Here is a 19,512-nt window from a genome sequence, read left to right as displayed (position 1 = left end):
CATCCTCTCGCCCTGCTACAAATTTATTTTCACCATTGGCATTGCTCCATCGCTTTCTCTTACCTGTTATTTACAAATATAACAAAATATGGATCCATCACTTCTCAATCACTGGTTTCCATACCTATATAGCAACATACCAAACTCGGCTCATCCTGATCTCGAAATTACAACTTAATTAATTTAATTTTCTGATTAAATTATACAGTTGTAACCATTGAATCTAATCCCCTAACCAGGCCCCCCCCCCCACCCCCCTCACAAAAAAAAAAAAATTTAATAATAATAGTAATTAAAAAAACTAATTGACAATAAAGCTCCTAATCTTTTTGGAATCTAAACTCAAAAAGTTTTCTAGCCCCAAAGAATGCTAAATATTTACAGAAATGCACTCCTCTTTATTTTTCTCTACAGAAAAAAAAAAGAATTTTGCGCCTCTGCATTCTGCTCTAATTCTGTCTAAACCCAAATCCACTGCCCGCTTGGGTCGAGTACTTAAACCCATACGGGTCAATCGGGTTAGAGAAGTTCTGAGTCAATAGGCTCGAATTTTGTTGAAATAACCCCGAGTTTCTTACACCGCTTTGAACCTCCTCTTCAACAGAGTTGTTGCCTAACTTTGAATCCATGTGTCCTATCTGCGCCGGTAACGAAGGGACATACAGGTCGTTACCGTTATTCACGCAATTCACCATCCCTCGAGTTTGAGCCTGAGTTTGCCCGCTCTGAACGATTTCAGGCACCGAGTTATACCCGGCAAGACTCGCCCAATCAAGATTACCAGAACCCAGACCGTTGAAGTTGATTTTCTCTTCAAGGGGTTGCATTGTTCTTAGTGGGTTGGTGCCAGGATATGCAAAGACGTGGTCATCAATCTCGGGCAACGAGTCCAAAACATCATCGAGATGAGAAGACGAAGAAGAAGAAGATCCATTGTTGCTATGTTCTTTGCTTGAAACACCTGAGATGGATTTTTGGGCACCCGGATTCTTCTTATAAATTCGACATAAAACCCAATCATCAAGCTGCCAATCACAGAAAACAAGAATTCAATAACCTAATACTTAAAAATCCACAAATTACACAAAACATGAAGACGTTATTGTTTCTATACCTTAGAGCTTCCATTTTTGCGAGAGGATTCGAAAAGGCGGTACTCGTGCATGATCCAATTCGTTTTGGTCCCTTTTGGAGCTTTTCCGACGTAGAACACTAAAGCTTTCTTGATACCAACTTTCCGCCCCTCTGTGGTGATAATTTTATCGGTACCAGTGGCTTTCCAATACCCGGATCCTGCAACACGATTGGGTCGGGACCCGTTTGGATACTTGCGGTCTCTGGGACTAAAAAAGTACCATTCTTTCTCACCGAAAATTGCTTTGCCTGTAACACATAAAAAAAAAAAAAAAAACCCAATTAATCAAATAATCGTTAAAGAGATTAATCTTGAACGAAGTTATTGTCGGGTTGAAATCTTACTTGGTAGGACCCATGGATCAAACTTGTACAAATCAATTTCACCAATGATTTGCAAAGAGAATTGATGACCAGCAACTTTCCTACACAAATATTGCACTAGAAGCTCCTCATCGGTCGGGTAGAAACGAAAACCCGGTGGTAAGCTCAATTGAGCGAGCAGGTCAGTTTCTTGCACTCCCATTTTCAGGCCGCAAATTGCAAAGCTCAAGACACAGGAAAACAAAGAGAAATGTTTGTTTGGCCGAAGAAAAAATGGAGCTAGAATTTTCTACTTTCTTTCCCTTTTAATATTTTTTCTTTTGGGACTTACGGCAGCGGAGCTACTTATGTTATATAGGACATGGTAACAGAGAAAACTGGTAGTACTTGTCTTACCATTGGATTAAAGCGTCCACTTGATACTTATCAACGTTTACAGGAGGCCACGTGCCCCTATCATGGGGCAGACCTTATCCCATCCTAGAGGGACTAGAGTTAGAGAGAGGACTGTGCTCCGCCTCTTTTCGGTGCATGAACCGTCACGAAAGGCTGAAATAAGTCACCTGATATGAACGACACGTGTCACATTAGCGGATATTCTAGAAATCTAAAAAATGGAGTACCCATTTTGCATGATTTGAAATTAGGGGTAAATTTTCGGTTCAAATCGAATCGAATCAAATCAAATTAAATTATAAAAATTGAATCGAATTGAAATGGATAAAAAATCGAATCGAATTAAATCATTCTATTTTGATTCGATTCGGTTTAAACAGATCGATTTAATTTTTTATTAATTTTTTTAATTTAGACTTTATTTTTAAATTATTTAATTTAATTTTAACTTTGATTTGAACCTAATAACCATTAATCAATAAAATTAAATAATTAATATATATAAAATTAAATATAATTCATAAATTTTTCATAAAAATAAATTAATTAAAAAATCGATTCGATTTGATTTATTTTGATTTAATTATATAAATTATTATTCAGTTCAGTTTGATTTAATTGATTTTTATCTTTTTAAAATCGAATCAAATTGAAATAATTGAAATTTTTATAATATAAAATCAAATCAAATCAATTAAATTTTAAAATTAAATCATTGAATTAAATTAATTTAATTTAATTTAATTTTTTAATTTAAATTAAATTCTGTTCGGCCTATTCCAAACCCATAAAACAAAATAAAAAAGAAAGAGAAATGTACTCATAGGTGTGAAAGCATTTTCCACGTGATGACACGTGGATTCTTAAGTTAAGCTGGATTATTTTTTCCCCAAAAGAGAATATAGGCGCGAAGGGAAAAAAAAAAAAGTAGACGCAAATGAGGCTTGAAATTTGGACACGTTTGAGTTTTTACCTTTCCTCTGCCCCCTTTTTTTGAGGAGAGGGATGTGCAAGATTAGGGTTTCTTTCACTCAACAACCTCTTTGAACTAGCTGCCAACGATAATTTAATAGATAAATTGTAATTTTATCTTATTTCTAAACTCAAATTTTTAATTGAGTTATTAGTAGATTAATATAATGATTTTTTTTGAAAAAATATAATGAATTCATAACATTGAATGATTGAAGGAAGTGAACTATTAAGTGGCTAGATTCCATTGTTTTTCCTATACAACGGAAATAAAGATTCCATTGTTTTAATGAAAAGGGCATGTTGATGATGGGTTGGGGCAGAGTTTGGGAATGGGCCGGTGGCTAGGACTAGGTTGTTCTCATGATTATTATTATTATTAATTTGTGGACGTGGAATAGTTTTGTCGTTCATTCGAATATTATGTTATAATTAATATTTGAATTTTTATATTTTAAAAAAATATATAGTAAAATGTTTATGATAAAAATAGAAATATTTTAATATTTTAAAGATAATTTGTTATTTAATTTTAATTATTAATAATTTTTTTACTAATAAAAATAATTAAAGGGATAAGAGTGAATGACATCATTAAAATGTATATCAGGATAACACTGGAATAAAGAAGAAACAGATGTTATCTAAAGCTGGAATAGTTTGGTGAGTTAAAAGGGCATTATTCATCAGAAACAGTTGTTGATGACACGATGTGTTTTATGATTTCTGCGAGTATTTGAAATTCTCCTATTTACGAAAATTTTGCGTCATTTTATGATTAGCTCTATACTAAAGGTTGAGACTTTTAAATTTATGTTAAATGCCACGTGCAGATGAAATTATGTTGTAGTTACACGCAGCGGAACAATTGGAGGATTGTTATTGGACGAAAAGGTTGCAAGCTGTCATGAAAAAGGAAGAGTATTCGGACACCTACTACTTTTTCTTTCTTTCTTTCCTCCTTTCTTTTTTTCCTCCTTTTGAGGTTGTAAACTTCCAAGTTATACAAAACACTTTCTGTGACGAGAATTCTACACGTGGATTTGAAATCTTTCCAACTTCCTGCTCAAAGTCTATGTTTTGACTTTCCATTGGCTTGATGATGGCCAAGAAATTAGACCTATATTGGGGTTTTGAAGGCGGATTTCCCGTAGTTTTCTTTTTTTTTTTTTTTTTTTTTTCCAGATCTGAAGCTTTCATGAGAAAGCTGATTAGGAAATTTCCACGAGTGTTCTAAAGCTACGATAAGCATTGAAAATAAAAAGCAAGAATAATCAAACGGAGGCTAGATATTTTGACAAGAAGAAAGTATATACAATCGAATAATTAGTAACTTTTTGACCATTTGTGATTAAATTTATTTACTTGTATGTGTTGAACTTTTGAGCCCCTGCGGCAAAAAAAAAAAAAAAAAAAATTTTTTTTTTGAGTCTCCATTGGCCATGTGGCAGAAAGGAATACATATGAAAAATAAGTTTTAATTTATGTTGAATTTTCTTTCGGTGCAGTGGCAAAGCCCAAGTATAAAAAAAAAAAAAAAAAAATAGAAGTGTGTAGATATTTTGTTAGCTTAAATAATTGACCTTTATCTGGGCTGCTCTACTTGGTCTAATTTTTAACAAGAAAATTAGTACATTTTAATTTCTCTGAAACTTCGCAAGTCATAGTTTGGATACCAGCAAATTCCATCACATTTATCAGATACCAACCGACCTGACCATTTTGGAAATACATATCACCTTTTTCACACAAATTATTTCCTTTTACACCGTTTTGTTTCCTAATACCAAAAATTAAATATAATCATTTATTATTTTAATGGCAAATATTATAAATTTAATTTTATATAAAAATGAATCCAATAATTTTTAAATTAAATATTACTATAAAAAGTAATATAGGATCACTTAAAATAGTAAAAATATTAATTTTTACAGAAATTTTTTATGGGTTATAACTTGATCAATTTGATTTGGAAGTTCAAACCAAATAGAATTTACTTCTTTCAAAAGAATAAATAAAAAGTTGCATTGGGAGCCTTCTCTACAACCTAATTAGTTTTACGAATGTGTCAAAATCACAAGCAGCTTTGGTCTAAAGTGTACCTAACTAGTGCAAAATGGAATAAAGTTCATTAATTTACGCCTAAAGTTTTTGGGAATGTCCAATTAATTTTAAAATAATATTTATACCTAATAATTTTACAATTCTTTATCTAAGTTTAATTAGACTTATATTTTTTGTAAAAAATAATTTTTTTTATGATATACTGTTAATTTTCACATTTTCATACAAAATAATTAAAATCAATTAATAATAATAAAAAAATTTTGTCAAACTTAACTATTAGTTATAGATCAATTCAATATTTTGAGCAAACATCACTCTTTTTTAGAATGTTTTTTTGGGAACCAATCCGATTAAATTAAACAATGATATTATTTCGGTGTAGAATCATTGACTAACATAAAAAGCAGAGATAATGACTCAAAAAGGGGCGGTACTGCATATAGCTTGGGCCTAAAAAGTTTTGAAAATTAATATTTTATCAATAATTTTAATATAATATTTTAAAAAAATATTGCTTACCCTTAAAATTTTATCCATAAATGTTGGTTTTTTTTTTAAAAAACTAGTATTTAGCTATCAGCACTTCAATATTTTTATTTTTATGTAAATTTATTTTTTATATTATTTAATTTTAATATTTTATATTTTTATTTTAATCTCATATTTTTAATAAAATATTGTTTAATTATTTGACCCCAAGGTTAAATTTCTATTTCCACCCTTGACCTTAAACATCGAGTGGTAACTGAGAACAGGCTTCAAGTAGCAGCATTCATTTGGGTGACCTATCAGATTACGTTTAGGTTTAATTGTTGGGATCAACATTGGAATTCAAGCCCGCATTGCGCATTTTTGTCTTCACAAAGAAAAAGAAAATTTGGCAGGGACCCATTTTAGTTAATGGCCCACCACTAGACCACCCACCAATTATATAGGCACATGATGTCAAATGTCCCAAAAGGTTCACAGATAAACATGGATCGGAGCTCCATATTATGTGCTCTAAATTATAATATTCCATTGTCTATGCCTTTTTATATTAATCTAATTACACTAAAAAGTTTTTTTTTTCAATAATAATTTTAACAGTTATATTAAATAAATTTTATAAGTACTTTTTGTAATTTTATTTAATTTATTTAAAATTTTATTATTAAAAAATAAGTTATTAATATTAAAATTCTTCCATGATCACTTTTTATATTACTAAATGAAAATTATTATAAAATAAAAATTCCACTGATATTAATTTATCCAATTAAGGATTCAAAAGTTAAAAGGAAAATCGAATGTACAGGACAAAATTCATATGAATTAAACAGAATAAAAAAATTCATAATAAAATTATATTATAAGCAAAGTAAACGACTTATACTTTAAATAACGTATTTATAGATGAAATTGCAAGCCGTCAAACACTGAGGAGTGTTCTTAAAGCATTTGTTATTGTTAAGAAATAAGTTAAACCAATGCAAATAAAATCTTATAACAGTTGGACCTGCTTAACCTGTACCTACCGCACAGGTTAGAAAAATCATTTCTAAAATATTATGATAACAACTCTATCGAGTGATTGATTATATCTGTGATGGTTGAAAATTAGTATTTTCTGATTAGTTTTATTTTATCTATAAAGTGATAAAAAATGAAGAGTTTTTAAGTTTAAATCTCTTTAAAAAAAAAAAAAAAGGCTAACTCTTACCGTATATCTCATTAATTATTATTGACTCATTGAGCATCATTAAATTTTTTTTAAAAAAAGTGTGGTTGTTCTCAAGATTTCCGCCTCATTTATAGTCATTTTTTTTGAGTCTCAACACATCATATAAGTCCTTTCTATTTATTTGGGCCAAGCATATGAAAGGGCCCGGGCTGGGGAATAGACTTTCGGTCCCAATGGACAGAATCATTAGAAAATTAAATTTCAATTATTTATGGCGGTTGCTTGGTTTTGTACAATATTGAAATGCTTGGGGTTACTTATTGTAACCAGTTAGCTCATCCTCAAATTTTTTTTTTTTTTACAAGTATTTGAGAGAGCCAGAATTCAGAGATTATAATGCACACTCTACTTTCTAGTCACTCCAACCCTCATAAGAGCAAGATAAGCAATGACCCTGTAACCCACAAGCATAATCCCCAGAGCAATCGCAGAGAGAACTTGCCTATCAAGCCCCACAATCTTTATTAAAGGATAATCCCCAACCAAGCAAAAATCCCCACTATTACCACACGGATATTTGTCACTAGAATTGTACTGAGATCCCAGCAAGAGCTTGAATGCGTGCTGGCTAATGGAGATGTACTTAATCCATCCCATGAAGGGAGGAACATGTTGGACATAGTACCCACCAGCTAGTAGGAAGGATAGCATGATTACTGATCCTAGTACAGCTGCAGATTTTTGGTTCATCACCACTGCACCAAGAGCCAGGCCTAGACCTTGGGCTGCTAGTACATTAAATAAGAGAACAGATAAGGTTTGTAAGAAGTTTTGAGCTGTGCGTTTAAGCCCTGTCATCCAGTAGGTTATGGTAACGAAAATTGTTGGAAGGACAAGTTCCATGGGAAGGTCACTAATCATCCTTGACATGAAATATGATGACAGCCTATACATTCCTGAAGATCGCTCTTTTGCGAGCATTCTGCGTTCTTGGGGAAAGGTGAAGATGGCTTGAAATAGAGGGAAGAAACCCCAGAATACAGAGTAAAAAAAGAGGAGCCCAATCTGCGGATGATGAGCTTGAACATGAGTATTCATTTCGCCAAAAAAAACTTAACAGCAAATAAACTAGCTTCTGTGAAAACAATATATTTCTTACTTGATCATGCAAGTGCGAAGTAACAGATTGCCACCATATTAAACCTGCAAGCAAGGCTACTACTAGGACCTGCCCAATCTTGAGACCAGAAAAGGACTGATGTTTCCTTTCTTTCACTCCTCTTCTAAACAACACTGTAAACTGTTGCCACCAAGTTGTGGCCCACTTTTCAAACTGCTTATCTTCTACTCCATCTTGAAGCTGATTATCAATTTCTTGAACCTCTGCCTTCAATTTTTCAGAAAGAGTGCTCTTGTAGGCAGAAACTAGAGACTTGACTGTGGCTTGGTTATCGCTCGAATCGCTACATGGTGATATACCTAAAGCACATGAGCAACCAAATCGCGTTGATGTTTCTCTTTCAGAAAGCAAGTTACCAAATTACAAAAGGCAAGCAATGAAGAACATGACAAATAAGTTCAGGAGAGAATGAGTGTGCATTGCTCAGGAATTTGACGCAGGAAAGATTATTACGGCTAATAAATCCTCAAATTAATATATCTTGAGCAGTTTTTAATGGATTAAATTAAAGATCATTACTTAATTCACATACCATTTGCAAGATCCAAAATGAAATCCGAAGGATTCATGGCAACTGAAGGTGTATATCCAACGCTAGAAAAGTAATCCATTACTTCAGATCCTTTCCCAAAGTACAAAGGATTCCCGTCTGATAACAATAGCACCTTATCAAACATGTAAAACAGCATACTTGAAGGCTGGTGTATAGTCGTAATAATTGTTCTTCCCACTTTCGCTTGCTCCCAGACAATGGAAACAATCCTTTGAGCTGTTGTAGAATCAAGACCTGAAGTTGGTTCATCCAAGAATAGAAGGCTAGGGTTTATGAGCATTTCTTGTCCTATACTAACTCTTTTTCGCTCACCTCCTGAAACCCCTCTCAAGAACGGCCCCCCTATTATGCTATTCTTGCACCTATTTAAACCAAGTTGATTAATCACAGCCTCAGCCAGCTTGATTTTGTTTTCTTTTGTTAGACTGTTAGATAATCTCAGAAGGGCAGTGAAGATTAATGTTTCGACGACAGTCAAGTGAGGGTAGAAAACATCATCTTGAGTAACGAATCCTGTGTTTCGCTTCATTGCATTGGAGAAGGGCTTGCCATTGTAGGTTATTGCACCGCCAAGGTGTCCACCAAGTTTGCCCCCTAAGGCAGTCAATAGCGTCGTTTTGCCACTCCCTGAAGGACCTAATATGGCTAGCATTTCACCTGGCAGAACAATGCCTGTGATTCCTTTTAAGATCACTTTTTCTTCAAGTTTTATGCCCTTCTGACATGAGCCTGCTTTACTGAGTGCAACCTTGTAGACCACATCTTCAAACTGTACAATAAATATATAGTGTCTTCTCAGGTTGAAAATTTGTTTCACTAGATTCTATATATGGACAAAACTCGAGCATTCAAAAATTATCTTAAAATGAGTTAAAATAGTATGAAAGCAATTAATACAAAAATGTATTAAAAATTTGTTACCTTCAAAGTAACAGGACGATTAACACTCTTAAAGATGGCGGCTGCTTTTGCTCTATGCTCTTCATTATTAGCATGTGCTTCAATGTCCGCCATCTCTTGCTCCATTTATGTACTGTTATATAGCCAAAAGATCGAAAGAGAATATAAACAGATCTATATAAATATAAATATAAATATAAGTAGTTCTCAGTATTAAAAAACTGTTTTCTTTCTTTAAATTAATAGTGGGTGAGCAGTAATATATAACAACAACAACAACAATTCAGATGTGTGTGCATCGTGTGTATATGAAAAACGGGAAGCAAAGAAGAGAGAAAGAATACTAGAAATGGTTCACGCGAGAAAGATGAGAGATGGTGGGTTTTGGCATATATGCACGGCTCTATTAATGGGTATGTCCGTATGGCGCTCCATTGATGGGTATGGGTTGCTTAAATTTTCTTGTTTGCTTCATCTATGTCGGTGTTCACGGCTTCTCTTCCCTCTTTCTGTTAGGATACTATTCTATAATTTTATTCACTTGAACCATCGATGATAGACCATTCAAAGTTACGGTATTTCTAATCCTTGGGCTTATTTTATTTTATTTTATTTTTAACTTTTCATTGTTCTTTAATTTTTTTTCTTTTTCCATATCCATTTTTTTTTCAACTAAATGTGTTCAAAGCATGTAAAAAGTTATTTTTTGCTTCAAATTTTTAAATTTTAATTTTTATTTCCGATACTAGTTGTTAAAAAAACACCATCTGTGTAATAAATTCTTTAAAAACATCCTTTACCGCAATTTTATAATTTTATATAATTGAATTGTATATATTATTTTAATGTTGAATTTCTTGGAATGTTTATTTATATCATTAATCAATCAATAATTTGACAGTAAAGTTTAAATAAATACTTTTATTTAAAAAATAATAAAAATAATAAAATTATTTAAATATTAAAATTACAAATAATCCATAGCATGCATGTTTAAAATGTCGATGAAAAAATGTAATTACTAAAAAAAATTAATGAATAAAAAAAAAATCTTTATCGTTAAAGCTGGCCCACATGAAATCTAATAATAAAATCCAACATACATACGTCATTGATTGGACCACATTACCAACTTTTGTTGTTACATTTGAATTAATAGGGAAAGTTTTAAATCAACCCTATATAAAGTCAGCTTTGGGGATTTGGTCCTATATATTTTCACTGAAAAGATATAGGTTTTAATTATATTTTTTAACATTATTTTGTATATAATATTAAAATTATATTTAAATATTAAATTAATATGTAAAGTAATAAATAATATAGTGATGAAAGTTAATATAAAAATACTGTTAAAAACTTTAAATTATAAAATTTATATATAGTATTGATAATTTTTATTAATATCATATTTAATATTTTTAATAATATGTAAAAAATGTTGTTAATAAAAATTTAAATTTATTGTAGTTTTTATGTCTTTATTAGTATTATTGCATTTTTTTTCCATCGAAGGAAAGAGCACACACTTTCAGATTAGAGACAAAACTGAAACATTATTAAAATCATAATAATTTTAACAGTCATTAGTCTTATATAACCCACTCACGCATACTTTCACCACATGATGTGTGATCCTGAAGGATCAACCCCTAAGCATGCCCATGTAACACTCTTAATTTTTAAATTACTTATTTTATGAGTAAATATTAATATTTTATTTTATTAAAATTTTGAGAAATTATTTGAAATATTTCAAATTTTAGAAATTGGGTTTGATTTTTCAAAATCAGTAAATTTGTTAATTTTTAAAAATTAATTTAAAGACCACGTGGTAAATTAAAAATATATTTAGACCTACAAATTTTTCTAAGTTTTATGAAACTTTTTTCGAATTTTTGAGCATCGTTTTTTATCCTAGGGCAGAGTAAAAATTCAATTTCGGTTATTTTGAATCGGACCGGCCAAATCAAATCAGACCGGCCATTTTCTTTTTCTTTTTCTTCTTCCTTCCCCGCATGCCCCGACGTCCTCCCTTCCCTCTCCATTTTCTCTCTCATCTCTCCTCCCCTTACCTCCCACCGCCCAGCCTCTTCCCGCCATCTTGGCGCCCGCTGGACTCCTCCCCACCGACCGACGCCTGTGTCGCGGAAAATAGCACCAAAACTACCCCTGTGCTCCCACGCCGCTTTAGCTTCCAAGGCCGATTCCGGCTGATCCGGCTATCGATTGGACCGGATCTTGTCTCAAAACCCATCTACACCTCGAAAGTTTTTCATAGACACCAAAAACACAAAAATTCATTGAGCGATTTGTCTAATTTTTGCTCGAAAAGTTTTAGCTCATTTTGACTTTTGAGTTAGATTTCTTGCAAACCGTGAACATCACGAAAAATCCGAGAGTACCAAAGTGATCCCCTCAACGAGAGCTTCGCGGCAATACTCATTTTAAAATTTTTCGACATCGTTTTTTGATGGGTCCCACGAAACTTCGCAGTATTTTTTCAGATATTAAATGAGCTTAATAAATTTTGTAAAAATTATATACTAACCCCCGTATTATGAGCTTCGCGTAGGTACATTCAATTCACGGAAATTCGACTGTCGAACGGGTTTGCATTTACAGGCAGGATAGCCGGGCGGTCGAAGCTACTTTAGAATCGGGTAAAAATTATAGGCTACCCCACCGTTTTCAAATGTCCTTGATATGTTTCCAATATCCAAATTGGCATAGGTAAGCTCAAACCATAAGTTTCCTTAATTATTTAATTTCGAGTTTAGATTAAAAATCCATAAAATATTCGTGGGTAGTTAGAAAATTATAATTCTTTTTATATTAGTTTAGTAATATTACTAAGGACTGCGGGGCAAAATTTTAAAATTTTTAGAGCTCATTTGGGTAGTTTTTGCAAAAGGGTTAGCTGTAGGGACTAAATGGTAATTTTTCAAATTATAGTTGTTGACTGTTTGGATGGGCCCAGGAGGCACCATGTGATGTGATTGAGTTGTAGTTGTGAGACTTGTGGATATAGAAGTGTATTTTAAGCCCTTTTGCAGGTTGAGTAAGTCTTAGATATAGGGGAATTTTATCGGATTTTCGGCACAACTTAGAGTCTCTTTGATTTTTTTTAAGCTTATATTGAGTTAATTATATTAAATAATTATAATGTATTTGTCAAGTGAGCCAGGACAACATTCCTCCTCCGCCTAGCCACCACAGTGACCTCGGTTTACGACTGTGAGTAAAATATTGATTTTAATTATAATTTCAATATTATTATATGTTCAGGCATGTCCATGATGCAGGAACGGAAGCGTGAAAAACATAAGTTTATATCATTGAATTCAAAAATTTTCACCTAGGGTCATATGCATCATGCAAGATTTATTTTTATCTATTTGATTTCAATGATAAACAATATATTAAAACTCTTTTAATATGTTTTTTGGATCTGTATTTGCCATTTAAGATTTTAAAATTAATTACATTAATTTTAGAACCCTAGATTAAATCAAGAACGATTACACTAACCTCTTGATGCACTGCAGCGTGTCTGCGCCTTTGAGATTTGTCTTCAGGACACCAGATGTTGTCCCTCTAGTTTGTCCACACCAAGAACACCTATGACAGCCCTTGAACAACTTCCAAAGCTTTTTCTATTAATTAGAAATTCAAGTTCTGCCTTTTAAGAGATTAGAGATGTAAACAGGACACTAGAAACAATTTCTAGTGTTCTTAATTCAAGAGATTGATGGCTAATCTCTTTGAATTGATGAGAGATGAAGAAGAATAGATGGAGAGCCTCAAAATGGCATGACAAAGGAAAGGAGTGGTTGTTGGTTGTTTTTCTTTTTCATAAAAACACTTATATAGCTAGGTTAACACATTAAACCCTTGCCACATGTCACCCTTTGATTAGCTCTAGGTTTAAATGACCCAATCACATTGTGCAAAGTGTCAAACCTATATTTAATCTTGATTTTAATCATCTTACATGATTAAAAAAAAACATTTGGCAAGCTTATGTGTAATCCCATGTGTCACCATCTCATGGTGCCACGTGTCACACTGTGAAATGACCAAAATGCCCCTGTGTCTTAATTTTGAGTTCTTAACCCAAAATAATTATTTTTCTTCTTCTTCTAATTTATATCAAATATAAATTAATTAATTAATCTCTATTAATTAATTTCTCATTAATTAAATTTATATTTAAACACTTTAAATATAAATTTAACTTATATTATACATCCAATAATCTAGATTTGGTTTCAAGTCATGCTAGGGACTTTGCAATTTAATTGCAAACTAAACCTATTTAATTAATCAATTAAACTCTTTAATTAATTAATTAAATCATATTTAAATAGATGATAACTTGTGTATGTGTGTGACTTACTAGGCTCATCACTAATTGGCAATGAGACATGATATCAACTCTTACTGTTATCAGAACTCTTTCTTACCATAAATGATTTCTCTAAATCATTTTATGAACCTCATAGACCATGGTTAACACCCAGCATAGCATGCCATAGCCACCCAATTAGTAATAAGGTTTACCTTAAATGAACCTATAATCATATGTTACCATGCACTAGAATCTCTCTGTTACAAAATCCCAACTCAAGCTGGAGTCATGGTTTATGTCAAACTCCATTTGCTATGAATATTATGTTCTCTTTTAATTCCAGTTCTTGATTAAAAAGATTTTCTCATCAAAAACTCTTTTCTGAATAAATCTATCTGTCCTGGCCAGGAACTTGTAACATCAAGAACAATTAAATGAACATAGGATTTTATCTTTATTTACTTAGAGGAACAGATTCCATTTTGATCAACACCTACCTCCATATATAACTAGTAGGAGCCAACAGATGCCCATATACCCATACACAGTACAAGTATGAAAGCAATATCAAACTCAAACTACCTATATACAAGATAACTGTGCTATCTCAGGTCTAAAGATTATATACACTGATATGATTTATGACAGAACATTGACAAGAGTAAATTCCATGTGCTTGTCATAAGTGTCACTGGTTCGGCCTACTTATCATTTATAAGTGCCTATCATGTTTGTTATATGGCATGAGACTCACCATTCCATTTTATTTATATCTCATATAAATAACTTGGGAACAAATATGAATACAATCTTTCTGGATAAGTCATGTCCTCATTATGAAGTATCCTCGATTGTGAACCTATTTATGATACTTTGTGCTAGAAATATTGTTACTCATATTCTTAACAACTTAAGAATAATATTTCTAACAAAATATCAATGGACCTTTTCTATTACACATAAATATATTATGTAAACAGAAAAGTGGAAATACCTTTTATTAATAAAAATATGTACAAGATACATACTAAATGATATGCTCTAGGGCATACTACTAACACATGCATCACTTATAAAAATAGATTTATATAGTTAAATACTAGGCACGCTTTATATTGCATCTTTATTTGATGAAATATTATGGATGTTGTTTTTATGGTAATTTGGACAGTGTGCGTGTGTTAGCGTGCGTGTAGTATGTGACATTGGATATGGACAGGATGGGTAGACACGGCTGGAGCTTGACTCGCTGGGACCTGATCCTTTATGGATAAGTCAGGGTAGGCGCGGCTCGAGATGATCTCGCTGGCCCTCACATTTGGTCTATTAAGTGAAAGTCCGGCTTGAGATGTACTAGCTGACAGAGGTTGGATTAAGAGAGTTGTATAGGGGATTAGCTCCCATTTATGTACTGTTTGAATATTATATGGGTGAATGAGTGCTCCAAATTACCTTTTTGCTGTTATGATGTGATTTGTATGAAAATTATGAAGGTGTTGCATTCCACTCTTTAGAATGCATTAGCTTTAGATAGCTATAGAAATTGTGCTTTAAATCGGTATTTTACTTTCTGAGTCAAACGCTCACTCCTGTTCACCTTATTTTTCCACGATACATAAGAGTTCTTGTTGAGTTTTAACCTACCTCCCTCCTTCGCAAGTTATTAAGTAATGTTTGTAATGTTTTATATAGTTTTACTAAATTCTAGAACTTCGCATGTGTTAGAAGTACTTTATTTGATTTGGGTCTGCATTATAATTGCCACGTTGGATTTGTAAACCTATTAAATGCATGTATGATTAGATTGAATGATGAAGCTGAGCTCCCATTTAATTTTATGACATTATGAGTATGTGGAAGGTGAGCTGAGCTCGCCAAATTGTTATATATATTGTGTTTACAGGTCGAGTGAGTAAAAACTCCCCGTTGGGTGGTCCCTGTTATGTCCGAACTCTATCCAGTTGTTTTTCTTGAAATTGGGCTCAATATAGACCTTGGGATTGGGTTAAGAAATAACTAGGCTTACTACGGGCCTCGAGAGCTTTAGGTTGGCCCAAGTCTTAGTGCCGGTCTAGCTTATAGGTTGTGTCGTGATAGCCCAACTCAATCGTAGACCTCAACTAGAGCTACACCATGAACTCTTACTTCTCTCTTGTTTTCACTCAGGCTGCTCTTGTTTTCTGTCCAAGAAAGAATACATGCACCCGGGTTAAGAATAAAACTGAGCTGTTATTAAAATCATCATAATTTTAACAGAGTTTTTGATCTTATATAACCCACTTACACACACTTTCACTATACAATATGAGAAATATTATTGTAGTTAAGAACCTCTTTAAGAGTGTATAATCATTTATTTTTTCGCTAATTTAACTTTTGTTTTTCTATATTTTAATACAATATATACAATATGTTACTTTTTTATTAACTGAGTACACTAAATTATTACTTTTTTTTCAAAAAAAAACCACTAAATCATTACTCTGACATAGTATATCAAGTTTACCTATTAATTTCTGGAATTAATAAATATTATTCTAGAATGATTAAACACTTTAGCAATTATTTTATATATGGAGTTACCTATAAACTATTATCACTTCAATTAAAATTCCAAAAGCTTAATCTTAATAAATTTAAATGTATAATAATCAAACATTTATGGATGTGAAGTTAACAAAATTATGAATATTTTACACAAATTAATATATCTTTAAAAGTTGAAAATGAAGAGAAATTATCAAATTATAACAATCTAATTTATTCTAATATTTAAAAATATAAGTTATTATTATTATTATTATTATTATTATTATTATTATTATTATTATTATTATTATTATTATTATTATTAACTCATTTTTTGTAGTCTCACTTTTAAAGTTAAACTAAACACGTTTCAAAATCCAGTGCCTTTATGTGTATGGGCAAGCAAAGGACCCAACAAATGAACGATCTCATATATATATATTAACTTTTTATTTTTAATTTTAAAAATAACTTTAATACCATTAACTAAAACTTATTGATAACGACCTCAAATTTTTAATTGATGTGTAAAGAAGAAATTCTTATAACACTTCCACAAATTACGCAAAACATTGAGATCATATTTTTTCATTTAATATGAAATTTATGATTTATAGTTTATAAAATTATTATACTTAAATAAATAAAAAAAAAAAAAACAAATTGTAGTCCAATAATTTCCCGCAATGACTGTTTTGGTTTTGAAAGAAACATTAACAATATTCGACTCAAAATATATCGGCTATTCTTCTCCTCTGTTCTCCTACCACATCTTTCTTTAGCTCAAAGAACTGATGAAAGATGTCAAAATATCTCAATTCCCAGACATCTTCCTTTTCGGAACTAGCACTTCATCATATCAGGTACCCACGTGTGTGTGTGTGTGTTTTTTTTCCCCATTAATTTCCCATCTTGGCTCAATTATCAGTTCCCAGATTGAAGGAGCTTACCTTGAAGATGGCAAGGGTCTCAACAACTGGGATGTTTTTACTCATATTCAGGTACCCGTTTACTGTTCATTTCAACATATTCCTGTATTCTGTACTGTAATTATAAAATTTGGGGCAAATTTTTTTTTCTTTTCCCCTTCCCACTCATATTTTTGAATTGCAAAAATCTGAAACTGAAAAGGGCTATTTTCTTTCCTTTTTTGCTATGTTTTGTTTGTACAGGAAGATATTGAGTTAATGCTAGGGGTAAGCACTATTCAGTTTAAACAAAAAAATCGAACTGAACTGTCTTAATTCAGTAATTTGGTTCTGTTTTTGATATAATTCGGTTCGGTTTGGTTTTATATTTTAAAAATTTTAATTATTTCGGTTCGTTTCGGTTTTGGAGAAAAAAAATTGATTTGAACCGAACCAAACCGAATAATATTTTTTATTTTTGAATTAATTTCTTTTTATGGGGAATTTATGTATTATATGTAATTATATATATATAAATTGCTTAATTTCATTGATTAATAGTTATTAGGTTCAAACTAAGATTAAAATCAAACCAAATAACTTGAAAATTAAGTCTAAATTAAAAAATCAAGCAAATTCAAAACCGATCAGTTTGAACAGAATCGAACTGAAATAAAGTAGTTCGGTTTGATTCGATTTTTCATTTATTTCGGTTCGGTTCAATTCTAAAATATAGTAATTCGATTTTAGTAATTTAATTTGATTCGATTCGATTTAAGTTGAATCGAATGCTCACCTCTAGTTGATGCTGTCTCTAGGGGTAAACGCATACAGGTACTCAATCTCTTGCTGCAGAATTTTGCCAAGTATGTGTTGCCATTTATTAGTAAATCAAATTAATTGATTTCAGTGCTTTGCATTTGCTAATTAAACAATTAACTGATTGATTGATGATAGAGGAAGATTTGGTGAAGTTAATGCAAGAGGAATCAGCTTCTATAATAATATTATAGACAAACTTTTACTTAGAGGTAATTTACTTTTGTTTCTTTGATTGTTTATTTATATGTTGAAAACATGGGAGACAAGCAGATTATCTTAGACTTCCTGACATATAACATTGCACCTATTACATCCAAATAGGACATAAAATACTGCCAATGCCATAAAGTTGTTTGTAGTATGCCCTAAAGCATATCATTTAGTATGTATCTTGTACATGTTTTATTAATAAAATGCATTTTCACTTTTCCGTTTACATAATATATTTATATGTAATAGAAAAGATCCATTGATATTTTGTTAGAAATTTTATTCTTAAGTTGTTAAGAATATGAGTGACATTATTTCTAGCACAAAGTATCATAAATTGATTCATAATCGAGGATACTCCACAATAAGGACATGACTTATCCAGAAAGATTGTAATCATGTTTGTTCCCAAGTTATTTACATGAGATGTAAATATGATGGAATGATGAGTCTCATGCCATATAACAAATATGATAGGCACTTATATATGATAAGTAGGCCGAACCAGTGACATTTATGACAAGCACATGGAGTTTACTTTTGTCAATGCATTGTCATAAATCATATCAGTGCATATAATCTTTGAGTTTGATAGCACAGTTATCTTGTATATAGATGGTTTGAGTTTGATACTGCTTTCATACATGTACTGTGTATGGGTATATGAGCATGTATTGGCTCCTACTAGTTATATATGGAGGTAGGTGTTGATCAAGATGGAATTTGTTACCCTAAGTAAATATGGATAAAATCCTATGTTCATTTAATTGTTCTTGATGTTTCAAGTTCCTGGCCAGGACAGATAGATTTAATCAGAAAAGAGTTTCTAATAAAAAAAATCTTTTTAATCAAGAACTGGAATTAAAAGAGAACATAATATTCATAGCAAATGGGGTTTGACATAAACCATGACTCCAGCTCGAATTGGGATTTTGTAACAGAGAGATTCTAGTGCATGGTAACATATAATTATAGGTTCATTTAAGGTATTCCTTATTACTGATTGGGTGGCCATGACATTCTATGCTAGGTATTAACCATGGTCAATGAGGTGCCTAAAATGATTTAGAGAAATCATTTATGGTAAGAAAGAGTTCTGATAATATTAAGAGTTGATATCATATCTCATTGCCAATTAGTGATGAGCCTGGTGAGTCACACACATACACAAGTTAATCACCAAGTTAATTGTGATTTAATTAATTAATTAAAGAGTTTAATTGATTAATTAAATATGTTTGGTTTGCAATAAGATTGCAAAGTTCCTAGCATGGCTTGAAACTAAATCTAGGTTATTGGATGTATAGTACAAGTTAAATTTATATTTAAAGTGTTTAAATATGAATTTAATTATGAGAAATTAATTAATAGAGATTAATTAATTTATTTATTTTTGATATAAATTGATTAGAAGAAGAGAAATAATTATTTTGGGTTGAGAACTCAAAATTAAGACACAAGGGTATTTTGGTCATTTCACAGGGGACATGTGGCACCATG

At 31.5% G+C, this 19,512-nt stretch overlaps 2 protein-coding genes and 1 pseudogene across 3 annotated transcripts; 1 reads left to right on the top strand and 2 right to left on the bottom strand.

Moving 5' to 3' along the window:
- Positions 1 to 268: 268 nt before the first annotated feature.
- LOC110643772 (NAC domain-containing protein 72) lies at positions 269 to 1,799 on the bottom strand. The gene is made up of 3 exons (XM_058136652.1): positions 1,480 to 1,799; positions 1,115 to 1,383; positions 269 to 1,025 (listed from the first exon to the last, which is right to left on the bottom strand). The coding sequence occupies exons 1-3, from the start codon at positions 1,658 to 1,660 to the stop codon at positions 450 to 452; spliced, it is 1,026 nt and encodes a 341-aa protein (XP_057992635.1). The 5' UTR covers positions 1,661 to 1,799; the 3' UTR covers positions 269 to 449.
- A 5,005-nt stretch (positions 1,800 to 6,804) lies between these two features.
- LOC110643766 (ABC transporter G family member 9-like) lies at positions 6,805 to 9,408 on the bottom strand. Of its 2 annotated transcripts, none has more exons than XM_058136461.1 (4): positions 9,214 to 9,408; positions 8,272 to 9,115; positions 7,719 to 8,038; positions 6,805 to 7,624 (listed from the first exon to the last, which is right to left on the bottom strand). In XM_058136461.1, the coding sequence occupies exons 1-4, from the start codon at positions 9,316 to 9,318 to the stop codon at positions 6,965 to 6,967; spliced, it is 1,929 nt and encodes a 642-aa protein (XP_057992444.1). In that variant the 5' UTR covers positions 9,319 to 9,408; the 3' UTR covers positions 6,805 to 6,964. The 2 variants fall into 2 exon arrangements, with proteins under 2 accessions (XP_057992444.1, XP_057992445.1); XM_058136462.1 differs by having other exon boundaries at positions 8,272 to 9,061.
- An 8,303-nt stretch (positions 9,409 to 17,711) lies between these two features.
- Positions 17,712 to 19,512, top strand: part of LOC110667310 (beta-glucosidase 18-like) — a 63,484-nt pseudogene continuing 61,683 nt past the window's right edge.

Source organism: Hevea brasiliensis, chromosome 15 (assembly GCF_030052815.1).
Source record: "Hevea brasiliensis isolate MT/VB/25A 57/8 chromosome 15, ASM3005281v1, whole genome shotgun sequence".
Lineage (NCBI taxonomy): Eukaryota > Viridiplantae > Streptophyta > Magnoliopsida > Malpighiales > Euphorbiaceae > Hevea > Hevea brasiliensis.
The sequence above is the reverse complement of the archived record's forward strand: the minus strand, read 5'-3'. Positions and strand labels throughout refer to the sequence as shown.

Bases quoted from the DNA above. Each gene is read 5' to 3' on its own strand.
- LOC110643772 (XM_058136652.1), bottom strand. From the start codon at position 1,660: ATGGGAGTGCAAGAAACTGACCTGCTCGCTCAATTGAGCTTACCACCG. The intron at 1,384-1,479 runs GTAAGATTTCAA...TATGTGTTACAG, and splicing joins TGATCCATGGGTCCTACCAA to GCAAAGCAATTTTCGGTGAG. The intron at 1,026-1,114 runs GTATAGAAACAA...TGTGATTGGCAG, and splicing joins GCAAAAATGGAAGCTCTAAG to CTTGATGATTGGGTTTTATG.
- LOC110643766 (XM_058136461.1), bottom strand. From the start codon at position 9,318: ATGGAGCAAGAGATGGCGGACATTGAAGCACATGCTAATAATGAAGAG. The intron at 8,039-8,271 runs GTATGTGAATTA...CATGTGCTTTAG, and splicing joins CATTTTGGATCTTGCAAATG to GTATATCACCATGTAGCGAT. The intron at 7,625-7,718 runs GTAAGAAATATA...CATCATCCGCAG, and splicing joins CTTCGCACTTGCATGATCAA to ATTGGGCTCCTCTTTTTTTA.